Below are 26,062 nucleotides of genomic sequence, written 5' to 3' on the forward strand. Positions count from 1 at the left end.
GGCCAATGTTTTCCTCTCACCTGTGCGTAAACATGTACACTATTTGCGCAGTTGCACAATGTTCGTATTCCACGGTCACATTTGTGGGATTTTATGATCATATGACGATATTATAGTGTGACATGTAATAGGGTCATGGTCATCAGAAATAGGCCTAAAACGCTTACAGCCTGTCAATGTGTATGATTCCCATCATTGGTTAAATAAATGTAAATGTAACTGATATTAACTTATCTCAAGCTTGCAAGACAGGTGACCGCCCTTCCCTTTCTCCCACGAGAAAAAAGATAGCCCAGCAGGAGCTATAGGACAAGTTGTTACATCAGAATTCCATCGAGAGTCAATACGCACACAGTCTCAAAGAAAACCGGACTGCTCTAACCAAGAATACACCTTCATGTCAGAAAATAAAGTATAAGGCTTGCCATGTATGCTATATTAAGCACAACTGGAATAATTTCGTTTGAAAATAAAAAGAAGGCAGATGGATAGTGTGACTCCACGAAGCAAGAAGCTGTCTCGAGAAAGAAGGTCTCCAGGAAGGAGACACATGGATATGTTTTACTCTTTCTGGATGGGCAACAACCAGCAGAAAATGAAACTTTTGGTCTTTCATTCTGTTGTGGGGTGATTCAGGCACTGCCATGGGAAACAGGGATGTGCACAGGAATCTTGAAGGGCTGTTGCTCTGACCTGAAGAAGGGGCAGCGGCAGCAGCAGCAGGAACAACAACAACAAAACAACACTGTAAGTAGCCAACCTTGTCAAAAATCCAAATCTGTAGATTCTGCTACGCTTTCCTTCTCAACATCATCCCTTTCTGAAGTTATCATCTCTGTTCTGGCCTCACAGTTGTCCTAGTAACTGCTATCCAGACAGCTAAACAATTCCATTAGAAGAACACTTGCGACACCAAGGGTGAAGTTTGGTCGTTTATGGATGATTGTGAAACTGAAAAACATACAAATTAATTTGTATCTTTTGCTGATATGAATATTCGAATCAAATAACAGTTACTGTACATATACATGGCATTGTCTATGAATTTCACTGCAGGGTACCACCCTGCCACCAGGAGCAACTTGGGTGAAGTTTCTTGCTCAAGGACACACCGATGGGGTCAGGCAGAGTGGGGCTTGAACCACTCGAACGGTTCCTACCACCTGAGTCACCACTGCCCCTCTGCACACTATGACCAATCATGCAGCCCTGTCGTGCTTCCAATGAAAACACATTTGATATAAAGGATGTGCACCTGTTGAGGTTAGCAATGGACCACAACTTTGAAATGCACATGACTGACGGGCATTGTCATGAAGTAGCATCAGAGGAAATCATGCTGCTGTGGAGGGTCACTTCTATGTCACCTTAGGAGCAAGCATGGCAGCCTCAGCGGATGAGGAGAAAGAAGAAAATTAGGACTCAATGCTATTCTATTAGATGATTTACCTCTTACCTTAACCTGGTTTACTTCTGAACCAGCTTTGTAGTATAGGCCCATGGGACTCACTAGTTCGACGCCCTTTCGGTACTTACCGGTTACGTCATACGACCCTAAACCTAACCCAAACCCTAACCTTAACCCTAAACCTAAACCTAACCCTAACCTTAACCCTAACCTTAACCCTAAACCTAACCCTAACCTTAAATCGCTTGTTTGAAATGTTTGATTACCATGTGAAGTCACGAGAGGGCGTCAAACTAGTGGGACCCATAGGCCCATGGGTCAAAACTCTAGACTTTAGTATGGATTGTGAATCTGGTCATAAGCTCTATCTAGATCAGCGGTTCCCAAACCTATTTCCCTGCGGACCCCCTTGTATATTTTAATGTGGTCCGCGCACTCCCCAAGTGAATGTTTTTGTGTGCTGTTGGCCATGCAAATATGGCTTCACTGCGCTATTGGCACTGCAAATCACCCCACATTAGGCTATGCATATTTTTGGGAATCTTTTTTTCTGGTGTCATTACAATGGCATGACAAGTCTTGTTGCATGACAAGTCTAAGAGTTATAAATTATACTTCAGATGGACCCTTCCATCATGCAATTCACCATACAATTAAAAACTACTTAATGTTCATCAATGCTATTTAAAAAACATATCCGCCATTGCTCCATTTCGCTCGCGCACCCCAGTTTGAGAAATACTGCTCTAGATAACAGCCTACAACTATTCTTTCAGTAGCACTGTACAACATTGTAACATTTATATAGTGCATACACTACAGTACATTCAAGCACACAGTAGACTTTTTTCTGTGATGTTGGATGTTCTTGCTGTCCTTGATAGAAAAAAATGGTGGAATGTTCCTTCTCGTTAATAAACATTCCAGTTGGGATGGGCAATCAGGGCCGGTGTTTGTCCGCTCTAATCTGGTCCCAGCAGGCACGCTTTATGGTCTGCTCACTCCGCCATCATTCAGGCCCTTGGCCGGTCATCGCGTAACCAAGGAGATGGTCTTTCAGGAGAGTGCCATAAATGTGGGGGGCGTCAAGCCTGAGGACAAAGAGGGGGAGAAAGAGGGAAGGTTGGAACCAGTCACATGGAGGGAGCAAGGAGCATCAGGTGTGTGTGCCTCATTGCTCTCTCAAAACTGCGTCACGTGACTGGTTTTGTCCAGCACAACCTCTGACCCCTTCTATATTTATTGCGTGATGACGTCACTGAAATGTGTGACGTCGGTAGACCAGTGGTGTGTTTGTATACGTACATTTTCCACTGAGTACACATGATTTTGGATTAAGACCGTTTAAAGTGTTCATGGGATTATTATTATCACATCACATCACATAAAGGCGCTATTTCATGACAGCTATATGGCTTCCTGAATTCACCGTGGTCCAGGAAGTGTGATCACATCACTCTATCTCTATCTCAGTAAAATCACCTCAGTAGTATATTCAAGTCAAGTCTAGTTCCGTTTATTAGAGTTTTTACTGTAGTAATTAATAGTTGTAAGTCCAAATATTTACCATCACTTTGGTGTTTAGAGAAGAATGCACTTAACTTATTTGGACACAATTATGGGTACCCGAATATTCATTCTTGAAAACGTCTTCCACGGTGGCACGCTGGGCATCTATTCACGGGGGCTTACCGTGTTATTCCCACTGGACCAGCATGTGTAAGATGTGTATGCACTTGGAAGATCAACAAGCCAGGTCTATTCAACTTGCCATCACATGGGATGAAAACATCCAACAGACACAATGACTGATTTTGGGGATTCAGCATCCCAGAGTGTGTGGTGCAGTGCACTCAGTTCTTCTGGGAAACAACCCATCCTCTCTCCACATGTAGGTCACGGGCCCTTTGTCTCCCCTGATGTGGGCCTGGATTCTGTTTGGCGTTACCATGCCATCCTTAGAACACTTGGGTAACCATGGCAATGCATAGAGGAGCAATGGCGGCAAAAGCTACAGTGGAGCACAGAGGGAAGAAGGGGGCCGGTCAATGAATTTAAGTGTTATGTTGGCGAACGTCGAATGGATGCCTGTTTTCTCTTTGTCCCTGTCGGACACATGATGGTCCCGTGTTGATTAAAAGGACCTGTTGGCTGCCTCCTGCATGACAACACGTCTTAGGTTCAAAAAGAGGGATCGTTTACTGGAAAGAGGGTCCAGATTGCATCGGGACTGTAAACAAACCCACTAAAGATTTACTACCACGAGTACACTAGTGCTCCCGTTCTTTTGTAGCACACCTGCAATTCACAATAATGCAATCTGTTTTTTTTTCAAGTTGATTAAATTTACTTTGTAATATCAAGCAACAACATAACATGAGAATGCTAAGAAGACACACTGCATGTATTGTACAGAGTGGGCATATGAACAGTCAACTTAACTGTTAACTTAACTTTTTCAACGCCTTCAATTGTTTCCTTAGTGTGTGTGTGTGTGTGTATGTGTGTGTGTGTGTGTGTGTGTGTGTGTGTGTGTGTGTGGGTGTGGGTGTGTGTGTGTGTGAGTGGGGGAGGGGGGTGTCTGTCAATTGGTAGAGCACATTTTCCAGTGTGTGAAATGCTAATTTGTGTTTAATTCATACTGTTTCATAGATGTTGGATAAAACTATGTGGTTGCTTAAACTTTGTCCTGGGCCAATACAGTAATAACGTTTCATTATGTTTCATTGTATGTATACACTGTATATGGATGCATCGTAATGTATTGTATTCCACAAATAATAAGTCCCAAAAAAACGAAGTCAGGCAGAAGTTGCTTGAATCAGCAGAGGGCTGTGTGAAACTGGGTCAAAGTCTTTGAGCGGCTCAAGATTGATTGACCTCCTCTATTTCCGTGACAGCTTCAGTGTTTAAAAGGTACTTTCTTAAACGCAAACGCTTTATCTTTGTAGTGGCGGTCTGTTGCTCCGGGTTCCCCTGGAAAATGCCTCATATTCCCCTCCTCCTCCCCATAAGACCTAATGGCTATCATTTGTGTTGACCAGCACCAGCCTTTAACAAGGTCCCGTGATTCATTGCTCAGTAGTTGACAATGTAACCATCTGAGTCAGTTGCAGCTTTTAGCCCCCTGCGTCGGGCCTGGCCACCAAGCTTTCCTCCCTCAGAGCAATATCCTGCTCGCCCTATCCCTATAGAGCCCTCTTCCCAAAGAGTTTACTGTGCAGTAAAACAATGTAAGAGAATACTTTTGCATAAAGAAAGTCTACTTCAGTTTGTGAGGATGGTTAGGTTTTCAAGCTTTGGCGTTTTATGAAGAATCACTGAAGATCTCCTGGTCTTGACTCTGCTGTTGCTGTTGCAGGCTCCTAAAAATGCACTTGGACTGTTAACCCTTCTCCCTTTGACCTCTCCGCCTATTCAGTGAAAGGGCTGTGTGCGTTTTAAAAGCGAAAACCCAGTTGCCCACACAATCACATCTGTCTTTACATTTCACACAGCGCTACTCTGTAAAAAAACCTGTCATGATCACCCCTGCGCTCCCCTCAGCACATAGGGACCCTACATGCCCTTTTGTGTCAAGGCCCAGAAGAAGACAACGGGAGAGTGAGGTTAGGGCATTCTCCAGACATTCATTAGGTTAGCATGTGGTCAGACTGGTGTGTGGGCCATTGTTGATGGCCAGGGAAGTCATGCATTCTGTTTTGTGTGTGTGTGTGTGTGTGTGTGTGTGTGTGGGGGGGGGGGGTGTATTTGGGCGCAGCTGGAGGTTTCTATTGATGGGGTCTTTAGGTTTGCTTGGTTTGAGATGGTACTATTTTTTTCTTTCTTGTGAAACTTGGCCTAGTATTTAGAAGATACAGTAGCATATGTGTTCTGCTATTTGTATACCTGACTCTGTAAAATATGACAGAGAAATTGGGCCATGGATGACTGAGATTAAAGTGGACTTTCGTTTTAAACTTTATTCTTGATATTTCCAGTTTAACGTGTACAAGTCGACATTTGATTTCCACTTTATTCTTGCAATTCCGAGTTTAATATCAACATCGCAGAATAATTTTCAATTTTCTTCACTCGTGGCACTAATGTGAAATAATGCATGTAGATCATGATTTTTCTTTTGCGTTGAAACAAAAATGTTACCACTGTTACCAATGTTACTTGATGGTGAGTTGTTTTTTGGTGGGACTTGCGACTGTAGAATACTAATGCAGCAGTTTTTTGTCTACACAGCAGTGCACTCTGGGCATTAGTGATGTCACTCCATTTTGGAGGGCTATTTACGCACATGCACACACGTGTGTTTAATGGGGCGCACAGAGGGGCTGACTATTCCCTAACACAAGAGGAAACGTGGTCTAAGGAGCTTTGCCGTCCTTCCTCTTTCGTGGTGCCTCTTTTCGAGTCTTGCTCTGCCCAATGTTTGCGCATCGTCTTAATTCATAGATGCTATGCTTTTCATGAAGTTGGTAAATGCTGTCATGAAACGTTTTAAATTGTAACTTTCTTTTAAATAGTAAATTGTAAATTGGTTTAACCCATTGTATCCAGTTTATTACAAAAATAAGTTACAGACAATGCACAAAACTGTGTAATTTTATGACAAATCTGACCTATAATGGAACAGCAGGAGGGCCAGCCCATCATCTGTGGTATGCATTCTGATGCATTTCCATGGCCCATGGAGGAGAGACAGGAACCCTATGGGCCTTAAAAAAGGCATTGTGTTCCCCCAAATTCATTTATTCTCTATATGGCCAGCTCCCTCTTCCTATGGCTGCCTGCTGCTCTTGATTAACTCTCTGTGCCAAGGTTGACATTGCTTGCGCAAGAGGTTTTTCTTTGCAGAAATCAGGAACCATTTGCATGACAAAGGCCTGGTACAGCACCACCAAAGCCTGGCGGAGGGCTGGAAACAGAGAGAGAGGGAGGGAAGCTTTCCTTTCACCTCCTCCCCAGCATCACAACCTCACAGAGGAGGCAGAGAGAGAGGGAGAGAGAGAGCAAGGGAGAGGCACTACCATAGAACAGATTAACAGCTGCCCTTACACACAGACTTGGATGAAGAAATCAAAGACTTTTTTTCCTGGATGCTTGTGTTTGAGCTGTCTTTATTACTGCTGGAGATGTTTGGGATTATGGTAAACTGAGGAAGACTTGCTGCAGAAAGAGGACCAACGTAAGGAAGAGGAGCAGGACTGGCCTTCATCCCTCATGCTCTCACACAGGCACCTACAGGGCTCCTTTCACTTTACATGGCATTGTGCACACACTCGCTGCGCGCAAAACACACATGCTATTCAAACACAAACACACACAAATTGCACACACACACTAACGCACAAATGCATGGTTGGAAATGCTAAGGGTCTTCAGAGCATCACTGGCGTCATTTTGAAAGTGTGGATATTTTACACGTAAGTTGATCTTTTTTATTAGCCAATAGACCTTGATGGTGTTTCATAGACCTTGATGGTGTGTACGTATCTATTCTGTAAGTACCTATAGTAATACCGCAATAAAGTTATCACTTTTTGTTATTTGAAAGGGAATGAGATGAGATGAGATGAGATGAGATGAGATGAGATGAGATGAGATGAGATGAGATGGAATCCTTGTTTTTTTCTTTAATGTGTGTTAATAATTTTTTTCTTCATTTAGTAACAACATCTCCCGGACTGGGCTTCACCTCAAGGGCAAACTATGCAAAGATGATGGAACTGCTGTTTTTCATTCTTCTGGCTCATGTGCTGGTAAATACGCACATATATTTTCTGCACATTTCATATTTGACCATATAATGACATGCCAAAAAGGTTATATAAAATATGACATTTAGGCTACTCATCGTAGGGTGCAGCATGTGCATTAACTAAATTTATTACACAATGGTTACATGATGGTTCTAATTCCGAATTAATGATTCCGAATTAAATAGTTCAGTCGAGTTTACTTTGATTTTTCATTTAATTCCGAATTAAGAAGTGTTAACTTGACATTTTCAAAGCGGAATTAAGCTTTGTTCATAATTAAATGGAGTTAATTCTGAATTAAATGCCTCATGTAAATTTAGCCAAAGTTCTTCATTCCCAGTACATGACTGATTTGAGTCTTTTGTCCTGGCTCTACAGGTGGTGGGTAGGAGCGAGCCCACTCAGCCCTGGCCAAAGAGAGGAGGACTGGATTTGGAGGGTGGTGGTGAGGGTGAGGATGAGTTCTGGATCTGCTCCTTTCTCTGTTGGCTCTGCATTTGAGATAATGTCTGGCTGTTGTAGAGAGACCCTTTCGCGGCTTGCCAGCTTACACTGGCTGCCAAATAAAAGTAGTCTATGGTCCATAGCTTGTGGAGCCATGAAGAGTCTTGGCTGTACTAAAACACATTTCTTCCATCTCTATTACTACCGATACTTAAGTCCACTACTACTCTGTATTTAATGCTGGGAGTAATGTTAAACGTCTTGAAGTTCAAAGTTGTTTGCAAACAATATTAAATTCATTACACTGTATAATAATGAAAGGACTGTGCAAAGAATAGCCAGCAAGGAAAGGGGGGGTTGGGATGGTTTTTGTGGAAAAGAGTTTGCACACTCCTTTGGATTTTTTCTTCTGAGGTTCTTCACTCACTTGATAGGACATTTTGACCTCTCGGTCTTCCTCAGATTCCTCGGCGTCATATCATGCCAGTGAGTGAATAAAAAGAAAAAAATAATCTAAGAAGAAAAAATCCAAAGGAGTGTGCAAACTTTTTTCCACAAAACGTTGCTTTTTTTTGTTCAGCACCAGGGATTGTGCCCAAGCAACTCAAGTGCACAGGGTTTGGGAAGGTAAATTTGGTTAGACTCAAACCAAAGTCCAATGTACAGGTACCCTATGAAATGGATTCTGACAGTCGATTTTGCAAGCAAGCTGCCAAAATGTAAGATCTGTCCCAGATGGAGAGGAAATAGTTTTCAGTCTAGCAAAACCTTTCTTTGCCGTTACACCCAGGCAGTAGCACTCCAATAAACAGTATGCAGCAGGGGTTCCCAACCTCTCTGGGTTTGTGGGCTACCAAGGGCTACCTAGGGCTACTTGTTCAAAATCCTCTACCAATGTCTTGACATTCTTCTCAAATCACATTGAATGATTATTTGTCAATAGGTTGTAAAGACACATCCTTTATAAGTTATAAAGAAATAATCTCATATTTAAATTCAGAAAAACATAAACTGTGACTTAAATCTTGTAGTCGTCACTTTTTGTTAACATCCTTGGTGGGCACCTCAGAAGCTCCTGGAGGGCTACCTGGCGCCTGCAGTCACCACGTTGGTGACGCCTGATATACATTGTACCCCCATACACTTAACACAGGACTCACTGTAAAACATTGCAGCCAGTTAAATGTAAAAAAGTAAGTTGCCCTGCTGCCTTAAGTTTGTAAGGTAAGTCAACTTGAGAAAGCCTCAAGTTCAGTTAAGTCTCGTGTTGAGAGTTAACTTACAAACTTTTTTACGTTTAACTGGCTTGCAATGTTTTACAGTGTAGCTAAGAACTCATTATGTCCCTGTCTTCTATTTCCCCATAGAATTGGGGAGCATGGACTCTGCACTGGTGCACATGACCGGCGACAGCGTGTTCCAGCTCATCAATGCCTCTTTGAGCTTCCAGTGGGCCGAGCGCTTTTGCAGGACTCAGTTCAGCTTGCTGACAGTGAAGCAGATGGCGGAGGATGAGGAGGGGGCTCTGCTGCTGCTGAAGCGCTCCCAGCTGCGGGAGCCCGTCTGGGTGACGGACCCCAACAAACCCCGTGGCGGAGAATCGGTGCCTGTCTTCACACAGTGTAAGTAAGCCGTTTACTAGCATCCATCCAGCGCTGTTTGTCCTCTTCTTTCATCACATGACTTACATATTAATAGCTAAACAGATGAATGAACTATTATGGCAGGGCTCAAAAGCCCATGTGTGAAAACGTATGTAGTGCAGGCCTACAAGACTGAATGTAATGATTCAAAATGACTCATGTCTTTGCCACTTTTCATTAAGTAATTCTTTAAATTACTTAATTGAAACAGATAGGCCTAGATCATAAAGCAGGAGACCAAAAAGTAAACGCCACTGATATTTTGTACACTTATGCCTCTTTTCCACTGCCGGTTTTCTGGGAGGCCTACAGCTCGACACAGCACGACTCGGCCGCCACTTTTTGCTTTACGATTGAGCTGTGTCGTGCCTATTCGAAAAGCAAAAAGTGGCGGCCGAGTCGCGCTGTGTCGAGCTGTAGGCCTACCAGAAAACTGGCAGTGAAAAAGAGGCAATAGGCTATGTTGTGAAGTGTTGTTTCTTTTCCCATGCAGACGAGGTCCTGCCCACCTTGTCCTTCTCTCTGGAGTCCAAGGAAGGCCACGCTCGCCTGGACACCCTCTTCCCCCCTCTGCAGGCAGTGACGGTGTGCGCGCGCGTGCAGTGGGACCACCGGCACGACCAGGTGTCCACCATCTTCTCCTACGCCGCCCCCGTCTTCATCAACGAGTTCCAGCTACGGGGCCGAGCGGACGGCGCAGACCGCAAGGTCCTGCTGGCTCTCATCGTCCAGGGCCACCACTGCCCGTACAAGGCCTACTTCCCCAATGATGGGGACTGGCATCAGGTGTGCGTCAGCTGGAGGAACAGCGACGGGCTCTGGGCCATACATGTGGACGGGCAGATACGGGATACGGGGAGCAGGGTGGACACCACGACCCGGGATATCCACGGAGCGGGAATATTCATAGTGGGGCAAGATCAGGATTCCTTTGGGGGTGACTTCACCGAGCCGTTTGTGGGGAATGTCACGGATTTGAACGTGTGGAATGCGACCCTGGGGGAGGCTCAGATCCACACGCTGAAGGCCTGCAGGCCTCTGGAAAACCTGGATGCCGTCTTCAGCTGGAGTAGTCGGAATTTGACCCTTCACGAGGATGCAAAGGAAGTACAGGCCAACATATACTGTCCAGGTAGGACAGGGACTTGTTGCATGATTTGTCTTCTCTGTATTATTGTGAAGAAATCTTTAATAAGGGTGAGGAGGATATTGTTCAGTTGGCCCATTTGTAATACAATTTTGGCTCAGCTTGGCTGTGTACTTCCATCAATCACATTACTCTAACGTAATCTTGTAAGGATGCTTTTAAAACCCAAATGAATCCATTACCAAGGGGTATGGAAGGTCATGCCACATTCAAATCTTGAAGGTAGCTGAAGAGATACGGAGAATTATTTATCTCTGAACATCTGTTTGAATTGCATGCTGATTCAATTAGGGGAAAATAGGACTAACTTCGTTCAAGGTAAATGCTGTCTGTTGCATCAGATGCCTTTTTCACCAGCAGGACCCTGCATCGTTCCTGATGACCTCACACTAAAAGACACCAGTTCATTGGCAGATCAGCCTCACAAATGTCGTCTGTGGTTGTGAGAGATAGCCCTGAGCTCACCAGCGGTCAATGCGTAACACAATGAAAAATTGACTGTGGGAAAACATTTATAGGACATTCCTTGCTATCACTGGCTGTCTGAGATTTCAATCCAACTATTAGTATTAACCTAAGACACATATAATCTAAAATAAATTAATATTATTGTTTTTTTTAAATTGAATGTAGAAAGCGACTGTCTTTTGGCAATAAAAGAACTAGTTTGGCTAACGAGATATTTGGCAACCATTTTGCTGTTATAAATCTAATTTATATGAAACAACACTAATATTTGGCCCTTAAAAACCATTTTATACAGACACTTGAATTATTTTTGACAGTTGAATTCACTTCATTCAACATGGGTCAGTCATAGAGTTTGTTCACTCGTTGTTTCTGTAAACTGATTTTTGTAATAGTTAAATTATCACTAAGAGGTGGACAAACTATACTAAGAAAACCAACATTCTTTACTGAAAGCTCTGAATTACACAGGAAAGTTCACTAAGTATATCACCGTTCGAGCTATGAGTTGTTTCAGTTCATTGGCTGGAATAAATCCACTTATAGTACGTCAGGATGTTTTTTTTCCTTTCTTGCACTGTAGGGCTGCACAGCCAGAAGCAGAAAGAAGAGTGCGAAGTTCTGGAGGGCTGGTCCTCACACAACACCACACAGTACAGCAGGCAGCCCTGCTCCCAGGCTCTTCCCTTCGTCTGCAGAACCAGCAAAAGTGAGAAGCTCCAGAATCACAATAAAAAAATGTGTGACCTCAATGGGCAAAACGGGATCGTCGCAAAGTCATCATTTCAAATTTTAGGATGTAGGCTACACACCATTGAAATATCGCCTGCTACTCAAAAACATTTTTGTCAGGACATATTTGAAATGGTGATATCTCATCCACAGTTAAATATGTTTTTCTGACATGTATGACATACAAGTGTATGTATTGTATCAGGTTTTAGTTTTCTCTTTTAGGTCACTCTGAGTCATTTTCCCAGGGTTTTGCCATCAGGTCACACACAGTATCTGTCTCCCATGCTAAACATCATCATCAAACTACTACAATCACAACTGTCCTCTCTGTCTGTGTGCAGAGCGTTATCTAGCCATGAAGGAGCTGAAGGGGGGCCAGAGTTATCGACCCAGTCCCTTCATGAGTCACCTGATGCAGGTCACAGGGGATTCACAGGTACACTGTCCTCACCGTCCTCCACTGTGCCATTGCTTTGGTGGTGCATGCTGTATTATTTTTCACACTGTGTGTGTGTGTGTGTGTGTGTGTGTGTGTGTGTGTGTGTGTGTGTGTGTGTGTGTGTGTGTGTGTGTGTGTGTGTGTGCGTGTGTGTGTGTGTGTGTGTGTGTGTGTGTTTGTGTGTGTGAGGGTTAAGAGGGGTGTGGCAAGACATAGTGGGCAACTTGTGGATTCCCAGCTCTTGAATTGATACTTGACCCTTTTTTTAGACACCTGGACACTTTGGACACTTTTCCAGTTTTTGAATCTTGCTACTTAATTTCCCCCGGCACTAATAAATTATACTCTAGTCTTATGTAACCAACCCCAAGTCTGGATTTTCCATCCCTTATTTGCTCAATTCTAATTCCCCTACTAGTTATGTCTGGGTCTAAAATGATGCGTTGAGGCTTCATACATACACAACCTACAGTAGCCATTCAGCAAATGGGGGAGGGAGGTGGGTGAACAACGACGCATTACATACGGGCATCTTCACAATCTTACGTTCGAAACTGGGTTAACCCATTTTAGCCCTTTTTGGGAAAAGGTGCCCTTTCCCTATTAAAACATAAAACCTCCGGAGCACATAAAAACATGAAATGAGTTTCATTTAAATGTTACAACTTTCATTTTGCACTAGAATGTGTTCATTGAGCTCTAACATACCCACATTTTTTAATAAAACAGGTCAAATCTCAAAAACATTAATGAAGCAAATACGTCGCTCCAGGACACAGTGGGTTAAATCAGATCCAAACGTTTCAAACTTTAACAGAGTTCACCCCTCCCATCTGAAGTTGGTGCTCAATTCGGCATCTCCAGACTCTCTACGGAGTCTGAAGGGTATGGTATGGTATGGTTTCTGATTTATTTTTCACTCTTGTCCTTCCAATGCTGAATTTTTATTGAACAAACCACGTTTTGGCCAGTGTGGCCTTTCTCAACTTTTTTTGTAGCCTATTTTTTAGGCTTTTTGGGCTTTATTATTACAGGACAGTATGAGAGAAGACAGGAAACGATTGGGTGAGAGAGACGGAGAAGGGCCGGGAAACGACCCCGGCCGAACTCGAACTGGGGTCCCCGTGGGCATGCAAGCCCAAATGTGGGGGGCTTAGCAGCTCCATGGGCACAGCGCCCCCAGCCTTTCTCAACTTTTTGAACAAGTACCCGCTACCTGCACCTCGAAACCTCAGGCATTGCATTGGCTTTTCCCTCAAAAAATGGTTTCTGTTTTCAAAATGGTTGAAAGAGCAACTAAACTTGTAGGAAGTTCAATTAGAAGTTTGGGGTTGGCTTACAAACGTGACCAGTGTTCTTGGAATCATCAGGCCTTATGAAAAACATCAGGCCATCCAATCACTGTGGCAAGTCATAGCCTGTGTTTCCGGGAACGTGTCTATGTTCCCACAGCCCATTGGTCCCACAGCCCATTGGTCCCATATCACTAAGACTTTAAACGTTAATTTTTAGGCCCATTGGTCCCACAGCCCATTGCTCCCACAGCATATTCGTGCTTCTCCATGTTCCCACATCTTTAAGAATTTATTCAAATTTAGGCCCTATGTTCCATGGCGGGGAGAAAGGCATGTTCTCTTAGTTTACTTGGAAATGTGGGAACATGAAGTTGTGAAACATAGAGCGTATATTTGAATACTTTCTTGAAAATGTGGGAACATGGAGCAGCAGGAATAAGCTGCTGTGGGACCGTTGGGCTGTGGGACCAATGGGCTGTGGAAACGTACACGTAGAGCTGACCCTGTGTTTCCTACTCAGGTGATGGAGGAGCCACAGGCAGCCATGAGCTGGGACCAGGCCTCTCAGCTCCTGAACATCTCCCAGCATGCTCTGAGTGAGACCCAGGAGCCCTTGGAAGCGGCAGACGTGCTGTCTCTCGTGCAGATCCTGTCTCGCGCTGCCGAGGTGCCGAGCGTGGCCGTGAATGAGAGCGGAGCAACCGCAGAGCTTCTGAGTCAGCAGTTTATCACAGTGGCCGACAGCATCATCAGCTCTGACAATGCCCACATGTGGACAGTGGTGAAAGAGGTAAACTCATGCCCGACGAAGATCCAGGGTGATCGAAACGCTGCAGTTTTAATTTAATAAACTTCATTTTTTGGAGCTTATTCCACAATGTACAGACCTGCCTTCTTCAACTGAAAGAGGTGAATGTCTCAAAGTTGAAATGTTGATGCACATGATGAAATGAGGCTTTGGAAAAATTGCATTAATTATCTAATGGCTTTGATAAGTTAATCACTGCAGCTATACCTACAATATTCAGTCTTCACATCACCTAGATGTGCCTAAAATGTGATTGTACTTTCCCTAAAACATATTATTAGATTACATTACATGATATTTGGCAGTCGCTTTTTTCCTAAACGACTTACGGTATACGTATCTATATCTATCAACGTGTATATCAAAGGCCTACCATTACACTACCATAAGAACACAACTAATCTTCTTAACCCTAGGCCTTGGTTTCTCTACTGTATAGTTTTTCAAGTGTTATTTGACCATCCATTTTCTCTATAAGGACATTTCAATGCCTGTATTACAGGAGAGGCAACAGCATCTTTCAAATTGTCCACTGGTAAATGTGGTGTTAACTGGATTCATGTCGGATTGTGTTCAGGTGGCCAGTGGGCCGATGTCTGTGGTGAGAAGCATTGACCGCATGGTCTCCAACCTAAACCCACTGCTGATAGCTGATAGAGATAGTGTTCAAATCCAGAGCAGCAACATCAGTAAGTTATATGCATCATAATTCACTAGCCGGAAAGCTACCTTTTTGATTATTCATTGATAAATACACTCACCGGCCACGTTATTAGGAACACCTGTTACAACTGTTCAATGAGGCAAATTTATGATCTGCCAATCACATGGTGTCAACTCAATGCGTTTATGCATGTAGACATGGTTGAGATGATCTGATGCTGTTCAAACCGAGCATCATAATGGGGAAGAAAGGCTATTTAAATGACTTTGAATATGGCATGGCATGAACATGGTTGATGCAGAAAGGGCTTGATTTGAGTATTTTAGAAAAGACTGATCTACTGGGATATTCACACACAACCATCTAGGGTTTACAAAGAATGGTCCGAAAAAGAAAAAAATACAGTGAGCAGTGATTCTGTAGGAAAGAATGCCTTGTTGATGGCAGAGGTCAGAGGAGAATGGCCTGACTGGTTTGAGCTGATACAAAGGCAACATTTAGTCAAATAACCACTCATTACAACAGAGGTATGCATAAGAGAATCTCTGATTACACAGTACATCAAATATTGAGGGAAATGGGCTACAGCAGCAGAAAACACGTTTGGTGCCACTCTTGTCAGCTAAGAACAGGAAAATGAGGCCACAATTTGCACAGGCTCACCATAAACGACACTAGAAGATCAGAAAAATGTTGCCTGGTCTGATAAGTCTTGATATCTACTGCAACACTCAGGTGGAATGGTCAGAATGTGCTGTCAACAACATGAAAACATGGGCCAACCTGCCTTACATCAACGTTTTCAGGCTGGAGATATAATGGCATAATATTTCCTTAGCACAATTTGGGCTAATTAGTACCAATTTATCTATGCCACAGCAGTTCAGGCAGTTCTGAAGGCAAAAGGGGGTCCAACCCAGCACTAGAGTGGTGTTCCTAATGAAGTGTCCGGTGAGTGTAGATTACTGTAATGTCTATAAAAGGAAAACAATTAATACGTTAGTCCTTGCTAATTCATTGCTCATCATAATTACCGTCATCATCATCATCATCATCATCATCATCATCATCAGAATCATGAACTAATGTATGTGACTAATTTAGAACTACAGGTCCAGCAAAAGAGTCTGGGACAAACATCTGAGACTTCCAACTTCTGTGGTCCCAACTTGGACAATAGCACGGGCCTAGACTGCATCTCCTTGTCATCTCAGCAAATGGAGGAACTCCAAAGCAATGGTACAACCAAACTTGTGCTTGAAATTAACTGACATTAATTGATTTACATAACATTAACATTCCGCTGAGTTGATACCGTAAAACAAAGTAATGCATGGCTTGTTATGCTGAAAGTTTATATGCAGTATTTTTTTTTTCTTTCATTATCTTTTCCAGTCTTGCCATCTCTCTCATCCATTCTCTTCTTCCCTTCACTGTAGGGTTCAGGAAGGTCACACTGCTGAATACCTGGTATGGCTCACTGCATGAAATTCTGAACACAGATGAAAAGATTATTACTTTTCCTGATGTCAGTGATGGGACACAAAGGTACGCTGAAATAGCCTAATATGTAAATGGCCAAATATGTTCTGCATAGTACAACAACATGCCTGGTTCTAATGTGTGAGAGAGTATACATCTTCTTTCCAATGCACACTTTCTGTAAATGTGCTTGAGCAATATCATCCTAAAAGATGCCTTAGGTCTTCAGAATCTCCTCTACTGGTTGTGCCTAGGGTCAAGTCTTGACATGGTGAAATGGCATTTAGTCATTATGCTGCAAAATGCTGGAACCAACTTCCTGTCCAAATTAGACCTGCCTCAACACTATCTTGTTTTAAACATAAATTAAAAACAGCTTTATTCTCATCTGTCTTTGGTGATTACATACGATCTATATAATAATATTTCTTTTTCTTCTCTTTTCTCTACTCTTCAGCACATTGAATGTCATTTATGTATGATAATATGCTATATAAGTAATTTTGATTGATTGATTGATTGATTGATTGATTGATTGATTGATGATTGTCATAGTGTTGCTAAGTTGTCTTTCAAATTTGGTTGTTCAAAGACAACACATTTACCGCAATCAATCACCTATGCGCACAAAAAACTCGGACTCACCTCAAGTCACAAGTGCCTTGTACTTTCACTACTCTTAATGTGCAGTCTTCCTCCCGATGCCCACTAGGTCTCTTGGAACCATGCTGGGGTCATCAGTCATCTCCAGCACAGTCCTGGGGGATGGACAGCCCATCAGTATGCCTGTACGCTTCCAGCTGCAGCACAAAGAACAGGCAAGACAACACCTGCTGCTCACACATACTGTAGTAGATTTCCTTCTTGCACATGTTAACGTGTCTTGCTCACGGGCATGACAAGAGGAAAGCAAATGTGGGAGAGAGCACATTTTAAAACATTAAGGTGTTAATGCAGGTGTTAATTAAGGTGTTAATATCAAATGTTACGTAGTACTGGATACATAGCACAGTAATAGCACAGTACTGTATACGTATCTATGGCACCCTATACTTGGACGTGAGGTTTACAGTCCATCTGTTTCCTGAGCGAAACTAAAAACAGCATTTTGTTGTTAAACAGAATCCCACAGGCTTGGTCTATCAGCCCATTTGTGCATTTTGGGATTTCAACCTCATGTAAGTATCATTTCAGCCCTTTACCTCAAACATTGCGGTAGTGGAAGCTCTGAACCAGAGTTGTATAAAGTAGAAGTAGAAGTACTCTTACAAATGTAATTACCATACGAGGGACATGATATTAAATGGTTTCAACTTTGTAATAGCATACTGCTGCTGTAATTACACCAGTAAAAGTACTTCAACTTTATACAACTCTGCTCTGAACACGTGCTGACCAAGTTGAACTTTGTCTCAGGCCAGAGGATGGAGGAAGCTGGTCTTCTTATGGCTGTGAGGTCCTCTCCACGCGAGAGGACTCCACCACCTGTTCCTGCAACCACACCACCAACTTTGCCATTCTTCTACAGATCTACGAAGTGGAGGTAAGTTGAGTTGTACGTTGTTGGGTTTTTTTTGCGCACCTTACAGCATTTAGATTCTCATCTCACCGCTGGACTATGTTTCATGGCTTGGCCTGGTTTTATTTGACCATGTTTTCATGGCTAGAAAAGTTTCATCTACAACTTCCATCAATAATATTCATCCATAGATACAGTATGTAGCCTAAGTGAGATGAAAAAAATTACATTTTCGAGTTACATTAAAAACATCTAAGATGGCCAGGGTAGGGTTAAGTGTACAGTATATTCTGGGATAAGCAGGGTAAAGTATGTATGTCCTGGGATAATACAATGTCTGTTCCCCGCATTTACATTATAGAGAAATCCAGAGGATGAGAAGGCCCTGCAGATGCTGACCTTCACTGGATGTGGGGTATCGCTGTGTGGCCTCATTCTCACCCTCATCCTTTTCACTGCAGTCGGGTAAGTGACTAGAGCAGCATGGATATCCAAGTATTCTGGTAATTAAAGTGAATAGATATCTAGATGATGTTTAATCCACTTACTAGTCACTAGAGAACCATATACCAATTACATGTTTTCTCCTTCAGTCTCAGTGTCTAACTGATAGAAATGACCTGTAGTGTGTGATTATATGGGCCATTGTATTGCTACCACTTCATGAGACCATCATACACTGCGTGAGACCGACAGCGCTGATTTCTTTGTCTTTGGTTGTTGTTGTTTTTTTCCCCAGAGTGCCCAAATCGGACCGCACTACTGTCCACAAGAACCTGATTGTGGCTCTGGCCATGGGGCAGCTGCTGCTGATGTTCAGTGACTGGGCCTCGGCAAACCATGTATGTCTTAACAGAGAAAACAGCGTAGCAAGCAGATAAATAGCACCGTTTCAGATATCAAACAGTGTGCCATGTACACTGTGAGACAATGCTTACATGTGACAAATGCCTTTAGTGACAAATGCATTTCCTCTGCCGGTTTTCTGGTAGGCCTACAGCTCAACACGGCACGACTTGGCTGCCAATTTTTGCTTTACAATTAAGCTCCGTGGTGCCTATTCGAAAAGCAAAAATTGGTGGCCGAGTCACGCTTTGTCGAGCTGTAGGCCTACCAGAAAACCGGCAGTGGAAAAGAGGCAAAAATGGCATGCTCCCTATTTTCACAAGTCTCTCCATAGAACAATATTCTTGTTGACAACTGTGCATTGGTAGCTGTACTGAAAAGTTGCTTATTAGCTTTGTGTTCCCTCATTGCACTCTGCTGTGTGTCCACTAGGAGGCGTGCATGCTGGTGACGGCTCTGCTGCATCTCTTCTTCATGGCCTCTTTTAGCTGGATGCTGGTGGAGGGCCTGCTGCTGTGGAGTAAAGTTGTGTCTGTCAACATCAGCGAGGAGAGACGCATGCGCTTCTATTACGCACTGGGCTGGGGTACGAGCTTTTAACCAGACTCATTTAACCATAGCCTCTTAACTCATGACGGTAATGAATTCATTTGAAATATCTAGTGCCTCTTTAAATGTGCAATGTGAACAATACCTTCTGAAGAGTAAACAGTATGCACATCCCACCTAGCTGAGGACAGGTGCAGGACAAACTTTGCCTCAAAGGCATCTGACAATAGAAAGAGTAGAAGGTCGTACACTGTAGCTCTGTATCATATACTTCAGTAGGCCTATCATATATGTCTAGTATTATAACGGCACACATGTGCACATGCCTGATGAAGACCCTGCTGGGTCGAAACGTTGTTCAAAGCAGAGCTACAGTCTGCGGACTTCTACTCTTCCAATATCAACAATGACATTATTCCAATGAACAGCCAACTTGATTTTGAATTTGATGCAATGTAAGGAATGAGTGAAACAGCATTTTTTTTTTTTTTTTTATTAACTTTTAACTTGCTCTGCAGGATCATAAATGTTTTTGTTATTATATAATTTGTCCATGTAAAATAAATGTGATGTATGATTTGTCCTGGTAAAGTGACTTCCTTTTTTGTCTTTCAGGTCTGCCTATTGCAATAGTCACAGTGACATTAATGGTTTCACTCAACAAGTACAAGGCAGAGACACACTGCTGGCTGAACATTGAATCCAATGTAATATGGGCCTTTGTTGGGCCTGTTCTCTTTGTGTTGGCGGTACGTTCTTTTCAAAATGCCCATTAAGAAAAAATCCTGAACATGTTTGTCTGTGTGACTTTGCCTGACACATTTATAGGTAGCAGTCTCAGTAAAGGCTTGAAGTGTGTGGATTCGTTTCTTAAATCTGTGAATTCATACCAAATCTAGTACCGCACACAGATTTGACTTTTTTAACCATTGTTTTTCATTTTCAAAAAGCATACTCTGTAATTAAAAAAAATAAATGTTAGGGGATGTTGTGCCTTTATTGATAGGGAAGCAGAGATTATGACAGGAAGTGAGTGTAGGGAGAGCGATGGGGAATGGCAACAGCAAATGACCCTGACCGGAATCAAACCCGGGTCGCCGGCGTAGTAACCCAGTGTCTTACCGTTAGGCCACAGCAGGGCCCACTGTAGTGTCTGTTAGAATAAAACATGTGTCATGTGTCAGCCTTGTGTTTCCATCCCAGGTGAATACTGTTGTGCTGTGCCGTGTGGTTATGGTCACAGTGTCGAGTGCTCGCCGGAGAGCCAAGATGCTCAGTCCCAGCTGTGCTTCCAAACCTCACACGTTTGACCTCACCTGGTGAGTCTCGATGATGTTCTCTTTTGTAAGTTACTTTGTCAGCTCAGTGTACTGTAATACTGGATGGGGAGTAGGGGGCTATGTAGACCTTTGGCTGCCTGAGTTGGTTGCGACTCTGTGACTGCGTGCTTACAGTATAGCAGAGACACACATCCAGGTCCTCACAATGTAGATCTCCTGCCCCATATTTGTTCTAGCCCATTTATTGAAGTTTGTGATCCCTAGGAGACCATTAGGGAAAACAAGTTTGTTTAGACAACAGGGAAAGCATCTAATATGTTTTACTGAAGAACATGATGGATCAGAAAACAGGAAATACATAATATGTTGGATTAATGGTGCAAAATTGAATATGTATGCACAGTTAACTGTACACAGAAGAGAGGATCAACTAAAAGAGTGTTCCATTTTCAAAATGTACTGTGTAGCGGCAAGACCTCTGCTGTTGCGTGTGTATTTGGGGGTTTGACTCTCTGACTTGGTTGTGACTGTGAGGCTGTGCTGACCCCTAGTGTTTGTTTTTGGGCAGGGCTGCAACTCGGCCTGTGCTGATCCTGCTGCCCGTGCTGGGCCTCACCTGGCTGTGTGGGGTCCTTGTGCACACCTCGCCAGCAGTGGCATACCTGTTCATCATACTCAACGCTTTTCAGGTGAGAGTGTGTCTTCTACAGCAATATTTTTTTACGGCAATCTATTTTTTGTTGTTGACGGTGTGTGTTACTGAACTGAAAGTGTTTGAGATGTATGCTGCATCATGTCTCAGTTGCATCAGATGTCACCATGTGATTCAATAACAGCTCTTTCACAAACTGTATTTCAGGGATATGTTAAATGCTATTAGACTTTGAATTCCCTAGTATCATATAGTTCTACAAACCGTAGTGTACTGCTTTGTATACAGTACAGAATGTAAAAGAAATAATGTAGAGCATTTTAAAATAATATCTGATCCAGCCTCCTGAATAATCGGAAAGCAGGTGGTGGGAATGTGTAGGTGGTAGGTTTCGGTTGAAAGAATTCCTCCTCTGAGGACTGTAGAAGTGTGGGGGAGCGGAGAGAAGAAAGACTATGAGAAGAAAGGCTTAGGAAATTAGTTGAATGTCCGAAGAAAGATTTTTTTTTCTTCAGCATTTTAGTAACTTTATATTAATGCTAATTTTCCGCAACTGTATCACTCTAAGAGGCTTTTTGTTGTTTTGCTGAATTTCTTTAGGCACATTTTCACACATTTGTATTGTGCACACACACACACACACACACACACACACACACACACACACTCACACTCACTCACTCACTCACTCACACACACACCAGTGTTAATTTTGTCAGCTTTTTTTTTTTATGGTCGTAGTCTTAGTCACAATGACGAAAATCAATTTTAGTCTTAGCCATATTTTAGTCATTGCTCTCCCAATTTAGTCTTAGTCTTAGTCCAAATGACGAAAATCAATTTTAGTCTTAGTAAGTTTTTAGTCATTATCGTCATTTTAGTCAACACTGTACATTACACAACTTCTCCACACACTTTTAACATATATCATTGACTGTAGAGAATAAACTTCACCGCACACTGCTTCTCTTTTTAACATATATCACATTGTACAGAATAAAACTTCTTCACACACTGGTTCGCTTTTTCTCTATTTTATTTAATACCAGTGTTAATTTCGTCAGCTTTTTAAAATTTAGTCTTAGTCTTAGTCACAATGACGAAAATCAATTTTAGTCTTAGTCATATTTTAGTCATTGCCTTCCCAATTTAGTCTTAGTCTTAGTCTAAATGACGAAAATCAAAAAAGGGCATTGACGAAATATTTTAGTCATAGTCATGGTTGACGAAATTAACACTGACACACACACACACACACACACACACACACACACACACACACACACACACACACACACACACACACACACACACACACACACACACACACACACACACACACACACACTCAAAGAGAGACATGTCAGAGAAAGAGAAAGAACGTTATCAGTGCGCAGGAGCTTCCCTCTGGTGTTTTGCTTTCCCTAATCGGGATGAAATAGCCTTTTATTGACCTGCCGGCAACCGCTCATTATTTCAAATTTACTGTACAGTATTTGGTCTCTGGAGAGAGAGAGAGAGAGAGAGAGAGAGAGAGAGAGAGAGAGAGAGAGGGAGAGAGGGAGAGAAGGGGTAGGAAGAGAAAGAGAGTCTTCATAAATTTCAACAAAGAACTTTGATATAAGCAGGCTGTTATTAGGCAGAGTAATGGTCTTCATACCCCATCTGGACCATTCTAAATTTGAGGCATACTTTTCAGTTCACAAAAAAGTCACACTGAAATTAAACCATCCCTTTTAATCCCTGAAGTTAATCATCCTTTCGTCTCAAACAGGGCTTGTATATATTCCTGGTGTATGCAGTTTACAACAGTGAGGTATGTTGCCTATTCAAATGATAAAACACCTATTGAAACACCTAGTAGCACAAAATCATCTGACCTGGTGATTTTTTATTGAATAAATCCTATCTGGATTACTATGAGTAGTTACGGTAGCCTTTGTCAATGTTTAACTGATGTACTCCTCCAGGTGCGCAGTGCCATAAGAAGGATTCAGGAGAAGAGGAAAGCATTGTCCTTTACAGTGAGTACTCATCTAATATTAGATATTGCTGTGCGTAAGTAAAAGTCACTGCTGTTTTGGATCAATAGGACATTGGAATGCAATCCATGCACTCTGATGATTCAATCAAAGTGTGGGGCATGTATTTATGTCATGCCTATTTGAGGCTGTGACACAGTGTGGAATCTGATTTGGCAACTGGAAAATTTACAGTGTATTCCATTTGCTATTTTGTATGGAAGAGAAGTATGCACCAAGGCTGTAAGGCTTTTTGCTATACTCATATTTTGCTATTAAGTACAATGTGCAATAATGTGTATGAAGTCTTTGTCTATGTCTTGTATCTACTGTATGTAAGCTGTCAGACACCTACTCTACTCTACAAACCCAAAGCAGAAGCGAAAAGTACTGTATATAATATTTAGGTGTATGTTCTTTCCCGTGTCTTTTCAGAACTGTTCTCAGCCCATCAGCTTCCTGCCGTCCCAGAGGACCCCCGTGTCCTTCTGGGCCCAGAGTCTTCCCTCCCCCTCCAGCCTGGAGAGCAGCGAGGCCTCCTACCCCAACACCAGCACCACCTCCAGCTCGCTCGTCTTCAAGAACGGTAGGTGAACACGTGGCGGGCCTGCGTGGGTGGAGGTGCTAGGTCATCAGGTGTTTTTAAATGTCATGTGGGCACTTGAAGATCTTTGCATTTAATCAACATAACACAACCCAAGGCAATACATTTCACACATTATTGGGTGGATCTTTTCCATGTCCACCAGTTTAAATAGCCAGTCATAGATATCTTTGGCTTCAAAACTGACTGTACTTTGGTCAAATCAGCAAATGCGTGTATCAGTTTATTACTTAAAATATGATCATGAGATGATCAAATTTGTGAATGTATTTCGCATACATTGAGCATTCAAATTGCATACTCTCCCTTTATGTGTAGATGATGCTATGGAGTGATGCATAGGGTGCCTGTATTGTAAGCCAAGGCAAGGCAAGTTTATTTGTAAAGAGCATTTTATACACAGGTGCAATTCAATGTGCTTCACAAATATGCTGTATATTGATTGTGATGTGCCACCAATTCATGCTTTTACAGTACAATCTATGCTTAGCTTGAGCTTAGGGTGACATTTTAAAACGTTGACTTGAGGAAAAACTGGTGCAGTAATTGTCAAAATCACACTCCTAGTTCTGGATGCTTGTAACCTGTTGCTGTGCCTCAACATTCTGGTGCACCCACAAAAGTGTCTAAACCGATCTACTGATTGCATGGTCACTTTTCTATCTACTAACAGAAAGTTTCAGGAAGGACAGCTTTGTGAGTTTTTCAATAAGACCATCTTCTGGAAATCAAGTGAGTCTATGTTCATTTTATCAGCTACATTTGTTGCGAGGTGAAAAAAGGAGGTATTTTGTTGAGACTAATAGAACATGTTTTTTTGTCCTCAGGTAGTTGAGCTGACTGCCTTCAAACCTTCAGGTAAATCAAAAGTTTTTGATTTCTTTTCTGTGTAACATTTGAAATCCGTCTGCGGTTTAGCTGACCACTTATTTTGTCTATTACTTATTATTCTTCCTCTTTTCCAAGGTTGCTGATGCCCGAACTGTGCTATTTGCATAACACATGGAATTTGTGGAAAGCTGAAAAGCCTCATGGGATGAAGCAAAAAAAGACCAAAACACTGTACTCTCTCTCTGGCTACAAAAGAAAATGGAACACAGTAACACACACACACACAGAGACACACACAAACGCACACGCACACACACACACACACACACACACACACACACACACACACACACACACACATACACACACACACGCACACGCACACGCACACACACACACACACACACACACACACACACAGGCAGGCAGGAAGCAGCTGGTCAGATAGCTGCCTCCCCCTCGATAGCCCACGACTCCTCCGCAGTTTGTGCAGCATTCCCAGGACTAAGACACAGAGAGCGGAGAGAGACACAATGTGTATCATGCCCAGCCAGCACTGCCTTTATCTGCTATGAAGCTAGCCAAACCACCACACCAGCATTATGAAGTCGTTGCACTCATTTGCAGATTTGGTGTTTGTGACCACAGGAAGTTTATGCACACATATATTTGGCGTTTGTGAATGTAGTTCCTGCACAATGCAGAGAGGCTGCGCAATATGGTGAAAATGTGCATTTACACAGTTGCTTATTGTTGCCATGATGACATCATTTGCCATATCTGGCTTGGCTGGCAAAACAGTGTTGTTCAGCTTTGTATGTACCCTCTCCACACTGTGTGTAGAGCATGCTGAGAGGGCATTGACGGCAGCAGGGGTCCATTTGACAGGCCAAATATTTTTTTGATAAACTGGGTGACAAAAGATAGCTCATGAAGAAAAAAATATTATACAGAGCAGTTCAATTGTTTACGATACGGTATGTACATCGAACGTTACCACAGTGGTACTGCAATATGTTCAATGTGTTATTATGATGCAACTCGCTAATACAACTTCTAGTGATATATTGGCATATAAAGTAGCATACAGTGAGTGAGTGTTTGTCTCATACTTGTTCTCTGTATGTAACGCACAAAAATCATCAACTTGTTAGAAGTAGTTTTGTAAAGCATCATCTTACTGCATGACCAGACAGCACTAAGATGCCGTCAGTGTAAAACAAATGTAGATTTTGAGCGAGATGGGTAATTCCCTCTCCAGTAATATTTTACTTTATTGAACAGTGCAGAGCTGAATGCACAAGGGTGTGGTGAAAAGTCAATTAACTGTGTACCGTATGCCTATCACTTGACAAGACACCAGTCGCCGCTTTCGTCAGCTACATAATGAATTCACTTTATCTCATTGGTCTGAACACACATCAGTTGCAACAAAGAAGCTTCAATGGAGATGAGAATTGTGGAGAAGGGAAAG

General features: G+C 42.5%; 1 protein-coding gene across 1 annotated transcript; it reads left to right on the plus strand.

Annotated features, from left to right (window-relative positions):
• The first annotated feature begins 657 nt into the window (after positions 1 to 657).
• On the plus strand, positions 658 to 24,837 carry adgrd2 (adhesion G protein-coupled receptor D2). The gene is made up of 25 exons (XM_063193802.1): positions 658 to 747; positions 7,540 to 7,612; positions 8,973 to 9,227; positions 9,742 to 10,380; positions 11,447 to 11,572; positions 11,940 to 12,034; positions 13,853 to 14,122; positions 14,718 to 14,829; positions 15,909 to 16,043; positions 16,244 to 16,352; positions 16,999 to 17,104; positions 17,409 to 17,464; positions 17,703 to 17,829; positions 18,167 to 18,270; positions 18,545 to 18,647; positions 19,084 to 19,237; positions 19,816 to 19,949; positions 20,404 to 20,519; positions 21,049 to 21,169; positions 22,907 to 22,948; positions 23,103 to 23,156; positions 23,589 to 23,739; positions 24,431 to 24,489; positions 24,585 to 24,615; positions 24,724 to 24,837. Exons 1-25 carry the CDS (start codon positions 658 to 660, stop codon positions 24,729 to 24,731), a joined length of 3,270 nt encoding a protein of 1,089 aa, XP_063049872.1. The 3' UTR covers positions 24,732 to 24,837.
• The last annotated feature ends 1,225 nt before the right edge of the window (positions 24,838 to 26,062 follow it).

This window comes from Engraulis encrasicolus, chromosome 3 (genome assembly GCF_034702125.1).
Source record: "Engraulis encrasicolus isolate BLACKSEA-1 chromosome 3, IST_EnEncr_1.0, whole genome shotgun sequence".
Taxonomy (NCBI): Eukaryota; Metazoa; Chordata; class Actinopteri; order Clupeiformes; family Engraulidae; genus Engraulis; species Engraulis encrasicolus.

Coding starts and splice junctions, on each gene's coding strand:
- adgrd2 (XM_063193802.1), top strand. CDS start 658: ATGTGCACAGGAATCTTGAAGGGCTGTTGCTCTGACCTGAAGAAGGGG. Junction 10,381..11,446: donor GGCCAACATATACTGTCCAG/GTAGGACAGGGA, acceptor CTTGCACTGTAG/GGCTGCACAGCCAGAAGCAG. Junction 19,238..19,815: donor CTATTACGCACTGGGCTGGG/GTACGAGCTTTT, acceptor TTTGTCTTTCAG/GTCTGCCTATTGCAATAGTC.